The sequence below is a fragment of the Martes martes genome (assembly GCF_963455335.1).
Source record: "Martes martes genome assembly, chromosome: 11".
NCBI classification, from domain to species: domain Eukaryota; kingdom Metazoa; phylum Chordata; class Mammalia; order Carnivora; family Mustelidae; genus Martes; species Martes martes.
In genome coordinates this window covers 9215047-9232883 of record NC_137899.1, presented here as the reverse complement: position 1 = coordinate 9232883, position 17837 = coordinate 9215047, and the positions used below count along the sequence as shown (strand labels likewise).

Genomic DNA, 17837 nt, shown 5'->3' with positions numbered 1-17837 from the left:
GGAGGGGGGTCCTCCTTCCCACTACTGGAGAGACTCAGGGCTCCCTGAGGCCAGAAAAGCAGGCCTTGTTCTTTATCCCCCTTTTAGTTCCCAACAGCGGATACAGCATTTGATAACTTCAAGAAATGGTTTGAAAAGCCAGCCTCCCCCAGGTTTCAATTCGTACTTTCTGTAGGGGGCACCTCGGGGAAGGGGCATTGGGTGCAAGTCAGAGGATGACCAATGGCAAAATTGTGTGGGTCTGTTGGAAACCTACCTGTCCTCCATTCTAGTGCTAATCCCGGGCAAGGCTGTCAGCTTTCTCACTTGTAAAACAGGCATAACAGTGCCCGCCTCCAGCAGCGTTGTCACCATTTGTCACCATTAAGGACAGTGAGTGCAGTGAGATGCTCTTACCATCATTGTCCAGCTTTCATGGAGCCTTGGGATAAAAAACAGAACGCGTGTGTAGACACCTTCCGTTACCGTTCAACTGAATTATTCAGTAAATTGTGATGTGGGCCATTGCCACATGTGCAAGTTTAAGAGTGAGATCTTCAGAACGGTGACCCATACTCCTAGCCAACTCCCCTGTCACATGCAGACAGAGGTTGAAACAAATGAAGAGCCCACAAGTCGTCATCGCAAAACGGTCTTTACTAACAAAACCAAAGAACCCCACACACGTTTTGTGGCCATCAGCTTTTTTTTTCTTTCAAAATTTAAAATGGTATTGCGCATACACATAGTTTTTAAATTTAGACACATCTTGGAGATCACAAACAAATCAAGAGATCACTGGGAGATGTTCTGAGATCTGAATTCAAACGCTTTTAAGAACGGCTGAACTGGCTTCCGGAAGTGCTCTGTTGCTTGAAGTGGGTGCCCCTTCGCCTCTGCCTTCGGGGACTGATCCGGGATCTGTCCCTTCGGCAGCAGCTACGTGACAGGTGCCAGGAAGGGGGATAGCGCAGTCCGCGCACTGCACAGCTGTTCCCTTCCAGCGGGTAAGCAGGAAGGTGTCAACCCGTCTGACTAAAGAAGGAAAACCCATAAATAAAAGCTCCATTTGCTCCATAAATATCTTGTCTTTCCCTCAGTCGGAAAGAAGCTTAGCACTGACTTCTCGTACCTGGGGAGACGCCCGGGTGCGTGAGTCACCCTTCCTGCTTCCGGTCTGGAGACCCGCGCCCCGAATCAGGGCTTCCACGTGCTCCCCCTCGCTGAGGCAGGACGGGCTGCAGGTGTCTGGGGGCAACCCCTGGGCAGTCCCACTGGCTTCGCCTGAGGAATTAAGTTTGGGCAAAGCTTTGAGGAGGCAGGCAAGACCTCCTGAGCTCCCATGTGAGGTTGGGAGGCGGCGGGTGGGGAGGGAGCGAGCAGGGCTGTCGGGCTCGGCCGTGTCATCGGGGCGCGCTCCTGCCAAACCGTCTCCCTCGGCGGGTTCAGGACCGCAGAGCCTGACTAGGAAGGGGGCGCTCGGCGGCCCGAGAAGCACTGGGCCGGCCCGGGAAGTTGGTTCCACTGTAACCATGAGAATTTATACCCACGGAAGCCATCAACCTAACCTGGGAGAGGACGGTCACGACTTAGGAACGGAGTCTGCGATGAAGGGATCCATGAGGCTTCATTTAGGAAATGAAGGTCACATGCTCCTTTATGAAAGGAGAGGGAACGGGGCCGACGAGGGATCAGGCCGACTCCTGCAGGCAAGCAGCCGACCAGCCGAGAAGCCTGTCTAGGCTTTTATGACCCATGCCTTAGCTCCCAACAGGACAAGTACGGGGAAAGGCCTAGGCCACTGGTGTGGTGATGACAAAACTCTTCTAAAAACTGAAATCCGAAAGAATTATTGAAAATATGCTCATCCAATTAATGTCCATTTTTTCTTTTTAGATAAAACAGGTCAAATAGTACCACAATTTTCTTGGTTAGATTATGTTTCCCATATGTATAAATGCACACTAGTCCTTTTTCACTTAATATATTTCATCAAATGTGAGATTTCAATCACCCAAAAGTAGGCCAAAAAATGACTGTATTCCTCCCAAATTTATACTGCAGTAGCTTACCAAATTTCGAAGTAAGCTCAATTGCAAGGACATGGGAACAGATGAGTATCTGCTTATCACCACCTGGAACTGTATCCACTGAACTTATAATAGGTTATGATGCTGATAAAATTGAGGTGTCGTCTGTTTTAATAACGTAAACCAAATCTAGAACTGCCAGGGCTTAGTCACTCCTACTTGATTTACATTATGCTCACGAAAAGGCTTCCCTTGACTATTTTCTGGGATCACGAAGTCCACTGCCCAGGGCACTGGCTGCTTTGGACGGGGTTGAAAGGAGCCTCTGGAACGCCACACTCGTGCCCGGAGCTTCTGCTGAGAACAGAGAGCCCCAGTAGAGCTGCCGTGCATGCCCTCTGGCTTCTTAAAAACACTAAGGGTGAACACAGAACACAAAGGGGGAGCATTCAGCTAGCTTGTGCAAAGGCTCAACCCCTACCCCCCAACCATTCCAGCACCCCCCCCCATCTGTCCTGTTAATTTCAGTCTTCGGACTGGTCTTCCCCTCATGCTTGTCTGAAAGGTACTCACAGAAAGTGCTGACAAAGTATCACTAGGATGTCACCTCAGAGAAGCTTTCTGATCCGTAAGAGGGACACCACCTGACCATTCCTGCTTGTCAACACAGAAGACACCTCCCTTGAAATACTATGTACAGAGAAGTGGCTGCCGCCGTCCTCTCGCCCGCGGTCGGCTCGGGCTCTCGGAAAGAACAGGGCTTCCTGTCTGGAGCAACTTAACACCTACACACAACACACACCAAGAAACATGCAAATGCTACAGAAGGCCAGATGTGAAGAATTCGTATTTTACACCGGGGAGGGGAACACTGTTACAAAACGCTGATGGGACGGTTTCTGTCATTCATGCTCTAACTTGAGGGTCTCTGCAACAAAGGGGGCCCGTGAAGGTGTTTGCTTCTCTCTCTCTCCTTTTCTTGCCATCGTCAGGATTCATAGTTGGTTCTGTGGCAGGCACTAAGCCATCTGGCTTTTGGTCCAAACAGGTGTCTTAGTAGTCTCTCTACATCTTTGTGTTCCTCTGCGAAGGGGCAAGTTCAAATGCCGGAAACCGGGAGGCCTCTGGTGCCAGGATGTCGGAGAGGAAGTGAATCGCGCCGGCCATGCCTGCAATGTACAACGTGGGTCCTTTCATTAGAGGCCATTAGGGAGTGTCTGAAACCAGGTGACCTTTAATCATTTCCTTTACCAGGGACTATGGAGATGATGGAAAAGGTGCTGAGGACTTTACCGATGACTTCATAAACAAATACAAAACAAAGAAATCCTTACATTAGCACCCAGCAGATAACACCAGTTTTCTTCCTTTTTTTTTTTTTAAATTAGGTTCTGGGCTTTAATCTCGTATCTTGAAACTTTAAGATGATCTCATGGAATGGCTTCCTACAAAGCTACGGTGCTGCTATGGTACTATTTCAACTATAAAACTTCCTCTCTCAGAGCTTTATTCTGAGTCCAAACAAAAGGTTGCATTTTTTTTTATCTCCTTTAAGTTTTAGGAATGCCACTTTAATTTTTAAAACTTTAAATTTTAATTCCAGTAGAGTTAACATCCTACATTAGCTTCAGGTGTACCACTGAGTGAGTCAATACTTCTGTACATTACTCTGCGCTCATCCTGGGTCTTCTTCATCCCCTTCCCCTGTCCAGCCCCTGCCCTGCCCACCTCCCCTCTGGTAACCTTCAGTTTGTTCTCTGTAGTTAAGAGTCTGTTTCTTGGTTTGTCTTTTTTTCCCTTGGTTTTGTTTCTTAAATTCCACATATGAGTGAAATCATACGGGATCCTTCTCTGACTGATTTGGTTTGCTTTGGAAAGTGGTACTTTGACCTTCTCCATTTACCGCAGTATGGCAAGATTTCATTCTTTTTTTTTTTTTTTAAGATTTTATTTATTTATTTGACAGAGAAAGAGAGATCACAGGTAGGCATAGAGGCAGGCAGAGAAAGAGGGAGAAGCAGGCTCCCCACTGAGCAGAGGATGATGTGGGGCTTGATCCTAGGACCCTGAGACCATGACCTGAGCTGAAGGCAGAGGCTTAACCCACTGAGCCACCCAGGTGCCCCGATTTCATTCTTTTTTGTGGTTGAATAAATATTCCATTATTCTCTCTCTCTCTCTCTCTCTCTCACACACACACACACACACACAAATGCCAATTTAAAATAAACTTTGTTTTTGGGCCCCTGGGTGGCTCAGTGGGTTAAGCAGCTGACTTCAGCTCAGGTCATGATCTCAGGGTCCTGGGACTGAGCCCCGTGTCAAGCTCTATGCTCAGGGGAGAGCCTCCTTGTCTCTGCCCCTCGTCCTGCTCCTGCTCTCTCAAATAGTCTTAAAAAAAAAAAAAATAAAACGAACTTTGTTTTCATCAAAATTACTGCAAATCACCGTGGTCTGCACCAAGATCAGGTTTTAAATTGATCTACAGGAGGGTGGGCAAGGTAGCCTGCTAGCTGGCTGGCCCCAGCCTCTAGGCCCCTTCTTAAACTATTAAACAAACTGAACTTAGAGTTTTAAAACTACCCCCGCCCAAATCTCTACTCCAAGGTTTCACTGGAGAATTCTACCAAACAGTTAACACCAATTAATACATTAACTGTCCCAGAAAACAGAAGAGCAAAGGATAGTTCTCAATACCGTTTATTAGGTCGGTATTACTTTGATACCAAAGCAGACAAAGATAGTACAAAAAGAGAAAACTCTAGGCCAAATTCCTCATGAATATAGATGCAAAAGTCCTCAGCAAAATATTAGCAAATACAACTCTTCAATCAGAACATTTCCTCCCTTACTGGATTTTTGTCTATAGCTTTCCTTTTGATATAAAATTCATATACAACAAAACACACAAGTCCTCAGCGGACTCCTCTGAGTTCCGACAAATGCATACACCCGTGTAAACCAAACTCCTATCAAGAGACAGGGAACCCTTCCATCACCTGCCCCTGGGAGTTCCGGTCTGTCCCTCTCTTGCCCACCCAGCCGCCATCGCCAGCACGGATTAGCTTGGCCTGTTTGAGAATGTCCTTTGAATGGAATCCCACAGTATACAGCCTATTCTGTGTGGCTTCTTTCCTCGATGATTTTGCAATTCATTCATATTTTGTGTGTGTCATTAGCTGTTTTCCTACATTTTGGTTGTTCTCAGAATAACCCTGTAAGTTTTTGTTTGAAGAAAGGGTTCCAGTAGCCCAAGAAATCTGAAAAACACTGACTTATTAGAACCCATTAGAAAGGGGCGCCTGGGTGGCTCAGTGGGTTAAAGCCTCTGCCTTCGGCTCAGGTCATGATCTCAGGGTCCTGGGATCGAGCCCTGAGTTGGGCTCTCTGCTCAGCAGGGAGCCTGCTTACTCCTCTCTCTCTGCCTGCCTCTCTGCCTTCTTGTGATCTCTGTCAAATAAATAAAATCTTAAAAAAAAAGAACCCATTAGAAAAAGATGACCACTGACACCCTAGAGTGGTCCATGCTGGAATGACCTTTGTTTTCCTGTTTGGTGGGGTGAGGCAGCCGACTCAGTGAGTCGCAGCACCTGGGCCCCGGAAAGCTCCAGAAGGGGTTAGAGGTGTCAGCGACCCTTTCAGCCTAGTCGCCTCCACAAAGGCACTAGAACTACTCTCCACCCATCCCACAAGGATCTACTTCGAGCCGACTGCCGGCACTTGTGAGGCACGGGGAGCAGATGAGTCTAACTTCCCAGCCTTTGGGAAATGGTATGTTTGACCTAGTCAGGCTTTCGAGCTGCCGTTAATAAACTTGAATGAACTCCACTGAGAGTTCGGGTATTAACTCTGTTAATAGCTGATGCAAAAACGCTGCATTTTTATGATGTAAAAGACTGACATTTTTTCGTGAGAATTATTTTTTTTCATTATGATGGCTCTGAATGTTAAAAGGATATTATTCTGCGAAAGATAATAGCAAGTGCTCTGTTTTCTGCTTATATTTCTAATATATGATTAAGAAATATAACCAAGAGCAGAAACAGAATAGGGCCAACCACCACAGACAATTCAGACATCAGAAGGGAAAGAGAGGGGCACTAGCTTTACACACATCAACCTGACACACACCAGCTTCACAGCGCAGGTGAAATAGAGCAATGTCTCAGAAACACAAACGACTGAAACCTACCAGATATGAAATTGGTAACTTGATACTATTGACACTGTTGATAAACTGATAAACTATTAAACAAACTGAACTTATAGTTTTAAAACTATCCCCGCCCAAATCTCTACTCCGAGGTTTCACTGGAGAATTCTACCAAACATTTAACACCAATTAATATATTATCTGTTCCGGAAAACAGGAGAGCAAAGGATACCACTTATTAGGTTGGTATTACTTTGATACCAAAGCAGACAAAGATAGTACAACAAGGGAAGACTCTAGGCCAAATTCCTCATGAATATAGATGCAAAAGTCCTCAGCAAAATATTAGCAAATACACTTCAGCAAGATATAAGACCAAGTGAGGTTTACCCCAGAGATGCAAGGCCGCCTGACAATTTGAAAATCAGCCAATGTAATCCACAATGTTAATAAATTCAAAAGGAAAAAAAAATTATATCAATTGATGCAGAAAAAAGCATTTGACAAAATTCAACACCATCTATTGTTTGATTTTTTAAAAATATTCAATCATTTATTCCTTCTGAAGTAGTATAAAATGTAGCTCTAAAGTAATTAAGAGTTATCAACAATTTATCCTAATACCATTCAGCCTTTGCCCTTTGATTTCTGTGGCTTGCATTACAGTTAGAATTATCTAATTCTCTCTCTTTCTCTCCCTCCCTCCCTCTCTCTCTCTCTCTCTCTCTCTCACACACACACACACACACACACACACACACACACACAGAATACAAATACAAAAAATGTATGAGTCCTCTCTGTAGGGCTTCTGTTTTGTTTCCCTGAATTATACTCTATACATGGTGCTTTGCAACAGACTTACTGTGTTTGTTCATTTCCTGTCTTTGCTCGTTTTTCAGAACTTTCTTCAGTAGGCTATCATTTTTTCCAACTACTAATACTTTCATACCACTAAGATCAATTATTTATACTTCTTTATATACCTGAAATAATTAAACACATTTAAGTAACCAGTTTCCTGTAACTAGATCAATATTGTATACACAATGTTACAGACAATATGGAGAGGAGTAAACTTATTATTTCTTCTATTACTGAGCAGTAAACACTCTATCTCGTCTGCACATATTTTTCACAAAAGATTTAGAAATATCTAAATATTCACGGGTACATGAATTAGGTAAGGCAGAGAGACTCAATATAATTTTCAGCAATAAATTACATTGTTCACAGTTATTTTATGGCTGTGGAGTTATTACTCGAGTTAGGAGCAAATGTCACAGAGCCAGTGCAGAGAGAGGCAGAAGCACCAAACTCACTCACCCACATATTTAAACCTGGCGTTTCCTGCTCGCTCTTACCTTCAAAGAGAGAATAGGGCCGGTCGGGAATGCGGCACCCGTGTGCTCCATAGTCTAGACACCACTCGGCAAACTAGGAGGAAACATATTTAAGAGCAGAGATTTCACTCGGCGGAAAGGCAGCAAGTAAGACACCGCATGAATTCACCAGGAACTCAAGGAAGAGGATTCTCGGGCAACAGAGAGCGGTCAACACGGCCCAGCTCGGCCAGGGGTACGGTGGCGGGGGGGGTAGGAGAAACAGGGGAGACCACAGAGTTGCGAGAGATGGGCTAAGGGAAGGGGAGAAGCTGTATTTTTGGATTTTGTGCAGGCTCTTGGAGTATTCAAAAGCCGTCTGAATAAAGCCTCCTTACTTTGCAAGCTCGGTAGAGGTACTTTTTATCCTGCGTGAGATGGTACAGGGACAGGAACGAGTAGCCGTTGCCGGCGGTCCCATGGCAGATCCCGTAGCCCTTCCGAAGCAAGCCTCGCTGCCAAATGACGTCACTACACTCCATGGCGTCCTTCAAGTACTTCTCCTCCTTAAAGACCTGGGCCGTGAAAAGGCAAAGCGGTGTTAAAAAGATGTTTCTAGTTTCCCGTTCTGCTTAGTCGATGACACATTAGGAAACCTGACACGGCTCTGGGGGTAGAGCAAACGCCACCAGCAACACCACATACCGCGCCTCACAGTCTTAATCCACCCAAAGTCTCCTCCCCTCGTCCTCCTGGTTCACGGCTTTGTAGACGTAATCTGAGTGGTTTGTATGGAAAGAGACAAATGAGCTCAGCGAAGACAAAAGCCCCCGCGGGAGGGAGCTGTTTGTGCCTCCTCCAATTCCCTTTTACATTTTCTTCTCTTTCTCCCCACAGTTCATTTATTTTGTTTCTCTAGTCCTGCCCTTAGAACCTGTCATCAGTATCTCCCCCTGCTTAGCTCAGTCCATGCGCGTGTAAATGAATTAGAGGCAAAAGCGTCATCAGAGACGCTCTCCTTGGGGGAGCAAACAGGATTCATCTACCGGTGACTGATTAGCAGTGACCTCAAAAAAAACCCAAGAAGAACGACGTGAATCCGTGTCTGCAGAGGGTCCAAGGGGAAGGAGAGGCACATGTGCATTTCACTCACTATTCCTCATGTGGGATCTATTCACCAGGGTCAGAAGCAAGACTCCGACTCCTGAGAGCAGCTGAGGGGTGACACTGGGGTCACAGCTGGGGTCACAATGCCCTGCGTCTGAATCTCAGCTCTGTCACCTTTTTAACTGCGTGGCCTGGCCCTAGACGAGCCGCTCAACCTCTTATGTCTCAGTTTTCCCAGCTATGAAAGGATATAAGGTCTTCATCTCAGTGGCTTGTTATGAGTATTAATGACACCAAATCAATCAAATGGGGGAAAAGAAAAGTCTTTCCAATAAACAATGTAGGGACAATCAGACATCCTGATGCTTAAAAAAAAGACTCTCTCTTCTTCTGTCACATATACAAGCCTAATATGCGAAATATACATGTAATATATAAAACTTAAGATAGCTCATAGTTCCAAATCTCAGTCCGCGCAGGCAGGGAAGAATGCTATCTGTATAACCCGGGGCTAAGTAAAATCGGTAACCATTAAAAAAGCGAAAACTGGGGCACCTGGGTGGCTCAGTGGGTTAAAGCCTCTGCCTTCGGCTCAGGTCATGATCCCAGGGTCCTGGGATCCAACCCCGCATCGGGCTCTCTGCTCAGCAGGGAGCCTGCTTCCTTTCCTCTCTCTCTGCCTGCCTCTCTGCCTACCTGTGATCTCTGTCAAATAAATAAATAAAATCTTAAAAAAAAAAAAAAAAGCGGGGTGCCTGGGTGGCTCAGCCGGTTAAAGCCTCTGCCTTCGGCCCAGGTCATGATCCCAGGGTCCTGGGATCGAGCCCCGCATCGGGCTCTCTGCTCAGCTGGGAGCCTGCTTTCTCCTCTCTCTCTGCCTGCCTCTCTGCCTGCTTGTGATCTTTGTCTGTCAGATAAATAAATAAAATCTTTAAAAAAAAAAAAAGCGAAAACTCACTGAAGTGGGGGGTCAGGAGGTTAGAAGGAAAACCTGCCACTCTACTCAATTCCAGGAAGACTTGTCAATTACAGACCCCAACAGAAGAGGAAACAGGAAAGAGGAAAGAATCATCAATTATAGGCCCCAACAGGAGATCACCGCGTCTCCTACAAGAAATTGACTAGCCCTGCAACTCAGCCAATGAGAAACCGCCATCACCCTGAACTCCCGCTTTTGTCCAGTGGACTTACATTCGAAACAACCTCTCCCCCCTTCCTCCTCCTTCTCCATAAAATAACGTTCATCTCCCTTGTCTGTTTGACTTGCCTACAGTTCTGTTATAGCTTGCATATCCTAAAATGTAATTCTCCACTATTCTTGAATAGGCCCATTTTGCCTGGTAAAATAACTGACTTTTATTTTTTAGGTTAACAATTTCTTAGACAAGATACAGAAAGAAATTATCATAAAAAACTTGGTAATACATAGACTTTATCAGAATTAAAAACTCTATTCATCAAAAGATATCACAAACATCATGATCAGGCCAACTACAAAATTATTTCCAAAACATCTATCTGAAAAGGACTTGTAACCAGAGCATATGAAGAATCCTTACAACTCAATAATAACAAGATAAAGAATAAAACAATGTGGGTAAAAGGAATGAACGGACATTCAACAAAGGAAGATACATAAATGAGCCAGAACACAGGCAAAATTGCCATCCATTAAAAACTACAAGGAAATATCTGCCAGAATGTAATTAAAAAGCCTTTCAATACCAAGTGTTGCCAAATATGTGAATTCTCTTATGTTGTTGATGGAATGTAAAAGGAACAACACTCTCACTCTGTGAAAAGGTCTGGCAGTTTCTTACAGTTACTTTGATCCAGCAATGTGACTCATAGGTATTGCCCCCAAAAGAATGGAAATGTGCATCTACAAAAAGACCCGTACAAGAATGTTCATAGCAGTTTATTTGTAAAAGAGTAAAAAACTAGAAACAACTGGAAAACAAACAGATGAAGTGAGGTAGATTTATGTAAGTGATGCTTAAGCTTAGGAAGGTCTCACAGTCGAGGAAGAAGGAAAGAAAGTGCAGTTTGAAGGGATCCCTCCAGCTGATTCTGACGGGCACCCCAAGATAGTCCATGTTTCAAATAATCAACTTGCAAATGAGCTTCTGGAACACTGTTTACATGAAGGCATGTTCGATGTATGCTCAACAGCCGGCCATCAGAGAGCATTTCTAATACGACTCTGATGTGGGGTTTCCAGCAGAGGGACACAGGTAGGAGTGGGGAAGGCGGGATGGTTTCATACTTTACAGAATCGAGGGTGTATTAATCTCACTGTGGTATGACTTATATGGTTTTCCTGGGCAGCATATTCGTAAATACCTTTCCAAGTACAATTTTCATTGGACCAATGTTAGCATTTGTTGATAGTGGCTGAATCCACACAAATGCTAACACCGGAGGGCCCATCTGTGTAGTTAGAAGGTAGAATTTGTTACCATTGCCTGTAATCTATTGTCAGATAATCAAGAACTGCTCAGCAAAACAGCTTCCAGCTATAGGGTCCAGAAATGTAATCTGCTAGAAAATCATGTGCAATTCCTATAATTCCTAATATAGCATAGAATATTATTAAAACCCTGACATTTTTCAAGGATCATCTAGAATACTCTATAATTTCAACTTAACAATATATGTTCATACAAAGTAGAGGACACCCAACTACACACATGATTAACATTTCTAGGAAGGGAAAACAAATTAAATGAAACTAGATTCAGCTTATAGTTTTATCTGTGAAGGATATTAATTTTTTTTCAAATACTTGAAAACCTTATGCTTCCATAAGCGTTCTCGAAGAACTTTCAGGATCACATGCCACTAAGAGAAAATGTTGAAAACTTATATAAAATGTAAGCACTTCCTAATTCTGAGAGCACTTCAGCGAATGCAGATGCTCTGAATCTGAGTTAACAATAACGCGAGAGAAAATGGGGCCTCGAGCTGACTTCTCTAGCTCTGCGTTTCCATCCGTCCCACCCGCCGCCCTGTCTCTGCCCCCACCACCCTCTGCCCTGGCCAAACACAATTTGGACAGTTCACTTGTATTGTAAAACTATATTACACCTGCCTTTCCAGATTACCCCTGATGCCTTCTGCTCCCAAAGATTCAGATATTCCTCGCCTTCTTCATGTTTGAGAATCTTGATGTAAATGGACAAAATCAAGTTTTAGTGACTAAGTGTAGGATCTTCATGTCTTTGCTCTACGCTTAAGAGAAGAGAGAACTTTCTGTTTCAGAGTAAGCAAGGCAGGGCCAGACGTTCAAATGATACTCTGAGCTGAAGCCGGACAGGCAGCAGGGGTTCTGGGCCACCTGCGGCATTGCTCCCCACGTGACCAGCAATGCTAGAAGCAGACGGCAGGGACAGGCGACAGCGCCAGGAGAAATGGGCCTCCTCAGGATGATGGCCCCGCTGGATGTCGGGGCTCCTGATTACCTGCTTACTACTGGCTCGGGTGGGGACGGGGGAGACCCCCAGAAGCCACCAGCAGGCCACCTGGACTGCTTATCCTCTTTAATGTGAAAGAGAGAAAGGAGTCTGACAAACAAAAGGTTCCACTTTTTATCAAAGTCATACATCTGTTTTGAATATCAAAGGGTCCTTGTTTGTTCACAATATACTCATTAGGGTTGGACAATTATAAAACTGTAGACTTATCTCTGTGTCACTGAAGTTGCAACAGTCTCTAAAGCTCTAAAAAAGGGAGGCAATGATTTGAACAGAATTTTATTTTAAAGACTGAGGTTGTGTTAAGATGAATCATTAAGTTCTTATTTCCAAAGAGTATATTTCACTGTGCTTTTTTTAATCATAACTTTCATTTCCAAAGAGTATATTTCACTGAGCTTTTTAAAATCATAACTTTCTGAGTTATTTTCTTAAATGCTCATATCTGACTTTTATATTTGAATATTTTAGGTATTACTGTTGTAGGAGGACTAAAAAATTCAGAAAAATTAGCCAATATCATGAAAGATTTCCCACAATTTTTCTAAATTATTATGGTTAGCCACAAAGAGAAAATAAAACTGATTCGGGGACTAGTTCTTTTGTTATTTCTAGGTAGAAATATGAATTCTGCTTCACTGATTTTATCTATTAAAACTAAAGAGTTTATGCCAAAACACTAATCAATTATTATGGTTACTATTATATACCTTGGTATATGAACAACCTCCAACATCAAATATTACAAATAAAGATGCATTAAAAAGATAAAATTACAGAAGAAGTACTGCTTACAATGCAATTACAAAATTGGGCAGGGCAGAGGACCTGACTAGACATTTTTGCAAAGAAGACGTGCAGATGGCCAACAGACAATGAAAAGATATTCAATGTCACTAATCAACAGGGAAGTACAAATCAAAATCATAATGAGGTATCATCTCACACTGTCGGAATGGCTAAAATCAAAAAGACAAGAAATCACAAGTGTTAGAGAAGACAGGGAGGAAAAGAAACCCTGGTGCACTATTGATGGCAACGTAAATTGGTTCGGCCACTGTAGAAAACACTATGGAGATCCCTCAAAAATTTAAAACTAGAGATAACATAGGACCCATTAATTCTACTACTGGGTATTTACCCGAAGAGAACAAAAACACTAATTCAAAAAGATTATGCTCTTCTGTTTACTGCAACATTATTTATAATAACTAAGATATGGAAGCAACCTGGATGTGCACTGATAGACAAATGGATAAGATGTGTGTGTGCGTGTATGTGTGTGTGTGTGTGTGTGTCTATTACTCAGCCATAAAAAAGGAGGAGATCATGCCATTTGGTATAAAATGGATGGACCAAGAGGGTATTATGCCAAGTGAAATAAGTCAGACTGAGAAAGGTGAATATCATAAGATTTCACTCATGTGGAATCTAAAAAAGAAAAATAAACAAACAAAAAGCAGACTCATACCTGTAAATACAGAGAACAAACTTATGGTTGTGGGGGGACTGGCAAAATGGGTGAAGCGGAGTGGGAGCTAACAGGCTTCCAATGGTGGAATGAATCGTCACACGAATAAAAGGCCTGGCATAGGGAATACAGTCAATGATACTGTAATAGCATCACATGGTGACAGATGGTAGCTACACTTGTGGTGAGAGAGCATAATGTATAAAATGTGACATCACTATGTTGTACGAAGTAATACAACACTGTGTGTCAACTACAAAGAAAAGAAATTAAGATTTTATTTATTTATTTGAGAGAGAGAGTCTGAGGGGGAGTGGGGCAGAGGGAAAGGGAGAAGCAGACTCGCCGCTGAGCAGGGAGCCTGATGTGGGACTCGATCCCAGGACCTCGGGATCATGACCTGAGCTGAAGGCTGACGCTTAACCGACTGAGCCACCCAGGCGCTCTCAAATAAGAAATTTAAAAAGTAAAATAAAATGTGGTATAGTCTTCTAAAAAACTTGCTTGAAAACATTTTTTTTCTTTAAATGTGTATTAGTTTTCAAAAAAATGCTAAAAAACTTAAATATTGCAGGACACAGTAAGCTGTTTGTAATTTCAACTTCTATGTAATAAAATACTATGAAAACACACTTAAAGACAACTAAAAAAAAAGCAACATTGTTTGCTTTCAACTTATAAGGTTAATTCTTAGTCTAGGAGAGAAATCAAATATATTCCTAATATTATACCCAAATATTATCTTGAGACTACCAGAATTAATCAGTAAAGGTACTGCCTATTTTTTTGTAATACCCCCATATGTGTAAAACTTTGAACATCACACTTCTTCCTTATGAATAATTTTATAACAATTTTAAGGTCAAATTTAAAGGGCCCCAAATAAGCATCATCGTCCAAGAAGGAAGCTTATTCAAGCAAGAAAATAAAATGATGTGAAGTCCAACAAAAAAGCATTGGGTTATAATAGTGCCTACTGCCTTCTCAGATATTCACATGCAGAATGGAAATCCCTACCCTGCTGCCACCCAGGCTTTCTTTTACACATGACCGTAATCCCTGTTAAAACACACACGCATCGGGGAGGGTATATGCTATGGTGAGTGCTGTGAAGTGTGTAAACCTGATGTTTCACAGACCTGTACCCCTGGGGCTAATAATACATTATATGTTAATAAAAAAATTTAAAAATTAAAAACACATACACACACAAACACACACACATGCACTCACAGCTCCAACTGCTGGGGCAAGATAAAGTGAAATAGGGAGACTTAATTTTGTAAAAACATCACTTCTGAAGGGCTTTTCATTTGCAATCAAATGTGCTGGCCAAAATCAGACTGAAAGCCTGGTGGAGGAAAGTGAATCTTTAAACATCAAATGCATGTGACACAAACGGCGGCACTGACCTTGTAGGCCTGCATGAGCATGTGGATGACACCAGGGGCGCCGTGGCACCAGTGGACCAAGCGATCTGTTTCATTGCTCAGCGATGACGGGTAGTTCCCAGAGCGGAATCTTTTGTGGCGCACATAATCGATACTAGGTTTCACCATTTCTGTCAGGGTTTCTTGGTCCACTTTTGCTGCTGGCTTTAAACAAAGGAAAACAAAACATTTATTTTTCCTTACTTTTTTTTTTTAAGCCTTTGTACTGTAGCTAATATAGCAAAGCCTCAATGCCTCAATTACCTGGAATACTGAGAAGGAAATAAATCTCAAATTAATTCAATTATCTAGTTATTTAAGACTTGGGGGGGACCTTTCTTTAGTTCAGTTTGTTTTGATGTCGAAGCCGAAGTCTGAAGGCTGTCTGCTGGAGAACTCCCTCTTGCTCAGGGCAGGCCTTTGACGGACTGAATGAGGCCCACCCACATTGTGGAAACGGCTTTACTAAAAGTGCAAGCATCTGTAGGACTGCTGACAATTATGACTCCCTCTCCGGCCCCCCATCTTGTTCCTGTTTGCTCGGTGACCTCTCCTGCGGCTACGTGCTCCGGGCCCCTGGGAGACTGACACACATACCTTAGAAATGGCGGCCAAGGCAGGGACTGGGGGAGGCTTATTTCGGCCTCTCATGAATCTGTGCGAGGTAACACAGTCTTGCCCTTTCCTGATGCACAGACAGGGGTCCCAAGATCTCCGTAAAGGGCAGCTGTCAGTTAGGTGCCTGCAAGCCCTTTGAGGGGTGTGCGAACCCTCTGACCTCACTACAGTGCCCTCTGCATGTCCCCTCCGTCTACAAAATCTATGGTCTAAGGCCTGGTCTTCGCGGAAAATAACTAGGCAGCTGCTGTAGATCGTCCTCTGCTGCCCTCCCCCCGTCAGAAAGTCACCCTGAATAAAACTCTGTAGACTCTGTGGAGTGGCCTGCTTCGTTTTCTGGTCTCCAAGTGTCTTCTCAGTCAGGGGATACTTTATTGTCCCTCCCCACCTTCTAACGCCGTTTAAATGTAAATCTCACCCAAAATGTCCTCACAGAAACATCCAGAAAAATGTCTGACCACCTACCTGGGCACTGTGGCTCAGCCAAATTAGCAGAGACTAAGAACCATCTCAGCCAGCTAACATTTCTAATGGGGACTCTGAAACTCCTACATCGGGCAACCTTTCATCTGAGCCGTTCCTCCAATAACAAAATACAACAATAACAACAGCCCGACTTCAATCCCTGTGGGGGCAGGGAGGGCCGCCCAGAACCTGGTGGACACGCAGGCCTGCCCCTGTGTTCGGTTCTATGCTTCACTTCAACTGTCTCCACACCAGCCTTTCTGAAGCTGTAGGATCTGGTTCAGCTGCTCCAGACCCTTCCATCTCCAGCAGGAGTCAGGGGAGGAAGAGTCGGTGTGCGGGGCCATCTCGCTGACGGAGAGCCCGTAGCTCCGTGTGAAGATTTTCAAAGCTGCCCGCCTGCACCCACACCTCCCCCGTATGCACATGCGGCCAGCTCTGCCTCCCCCAGCAACAGTCCCTGGGGCCCGGGTGCTGCCACGAAGACGCGCTGGCTTCCGGGGCATCTTCCTCTGACCCCACGCGTGATCTGCCTCTGTCCCGTCTGGTCCCCTGCCGCTCTTTCCTCTGTTCTCAGTCCACGTACGTGTACTCTGGGGCTCCAGAGTGTCTCCTAGTCTCATCAAGGAAGCTGGGTTTCTGGGGGTTTTTTTGTTTGTTTTCCTTTCTGTTTTGAGATCATTTTCAAGAGGAGAAATGTCTTTATTCTGCCATCCTGAAAGTGAGTTTAAGTGACATTTTCAAAGTTTTTGTGCAGCCTCTTCTGAGAGCCTTCCCAATGAAACCGCACAGCAGAACCTACAGCACCATGTGGTCCCCCGCTGCTCCGTGGAGCGGCGTTAAGTGCCTGGCCAGGGGGACAGGTGCGACCGGGCTCTGGCTCGGGAGCTGGTGTAGCACACTGCGGCCTGTGCTCGGTACGAGAAAACTGACATCAATTTCTATACAGAATCCTGCCTAAAGCATATTCTCACATTCTTCACTTTAAAGCAGATAAAGGGGACAACTTTGTGACTTACGTTTTTCTCAAGGAAACCCCGATGTCTAACAAAATTAACCTAAACACCTACATGTAAATTTTAAGGTTATGTCTTATTGGTGTGGTTTTCATAGGGTTCTGTTCCCCTAAGGGCATCACTTAAAAATAAAGTTTCAGGGGCGCCTGGGTGGCTCAGTGGGTTAAGCCTCTGCCTTCGGCTCAGGTCATGATCTCGGGGTCCTGGGATTGAGCCCCGAATCGGGCTCTCTGCTCAGCAGGGAGCCTGCTTCCCTCTCTCTCTCTGCCTGCCTCTCTGCCTCCTTGTGATCTCTGTCTCTCAAATAAATAAAATAAAATCTTAAAAAAAAAAAAGTTTCAAAGGCTAGTGTTAACGCATTTTCTGCGGAAATAGAAAATATACACAAACTACCAGTGTTCCGAACTAATAGTGCTATTTTTAAATGAGCTCTGGAAATCTAGTTACTTTGAAAACATGTGTCTGCACCGTAAAGAAAATTCATAAACTGGGATATCTACGTTTTGCTTCCTACAACAATAAACAAAGAGAACTAATTACCAGAAAAGGGGGTTTTTGTCCCATGTAGATATGGATTTCCTTTAGTGGTAGAATAGGTTCAAAAAAAGGAATTTGAAGTAAAAATTTTTCACGTTTAGTTAAAAAGTTTTAATCCAAATGCTAATCCATGTTCCTTGACTTACTAGCTGTGTGATTTTTGAGCATTAATTAACTACTCTGTTATGGGTGTGGTAAAGAAAGGCTTAATTAAACAAAAAAAAAAAAAAAAAAGA

At 43.8% G+C, this 17837-nt stretch overlaps 1 protein-coding gene across 1 annotated transcript in view; it reads right to left on the bottom strand.

Annotated features, from left to right (window-relative positions):
- Nucleotides 1-619: 619 nt before the first annotated feature.
- Nucleotides 620-17837, bottom strand: part of LANCL2 (LanC like glutathione S-transferase 2) — a 53141-nt gene continuing 35923 nt past the window's right edge. Inside the window, exons 6-9 of the mRNA XM_080819127.1 lie at nt 14948-15130; nt 7883-8059; nt 7527-7599; nt 620-3178 (exon numbers count right to left, since the gene is read on the bottom strand). Coding sequence (XP_080675253.1) covers nt 3075-3178; nt 7527-7599; nt 7883-8059; nt 14948-15130 — 537 coding nt within the window. The 3' untranslated portion in view covers nt 620-3074. The remainder of the gene's footprint in view (nt 3179-7526; nt 7600-7882; nt 8060-14947; nt 15131-17837) is intronic.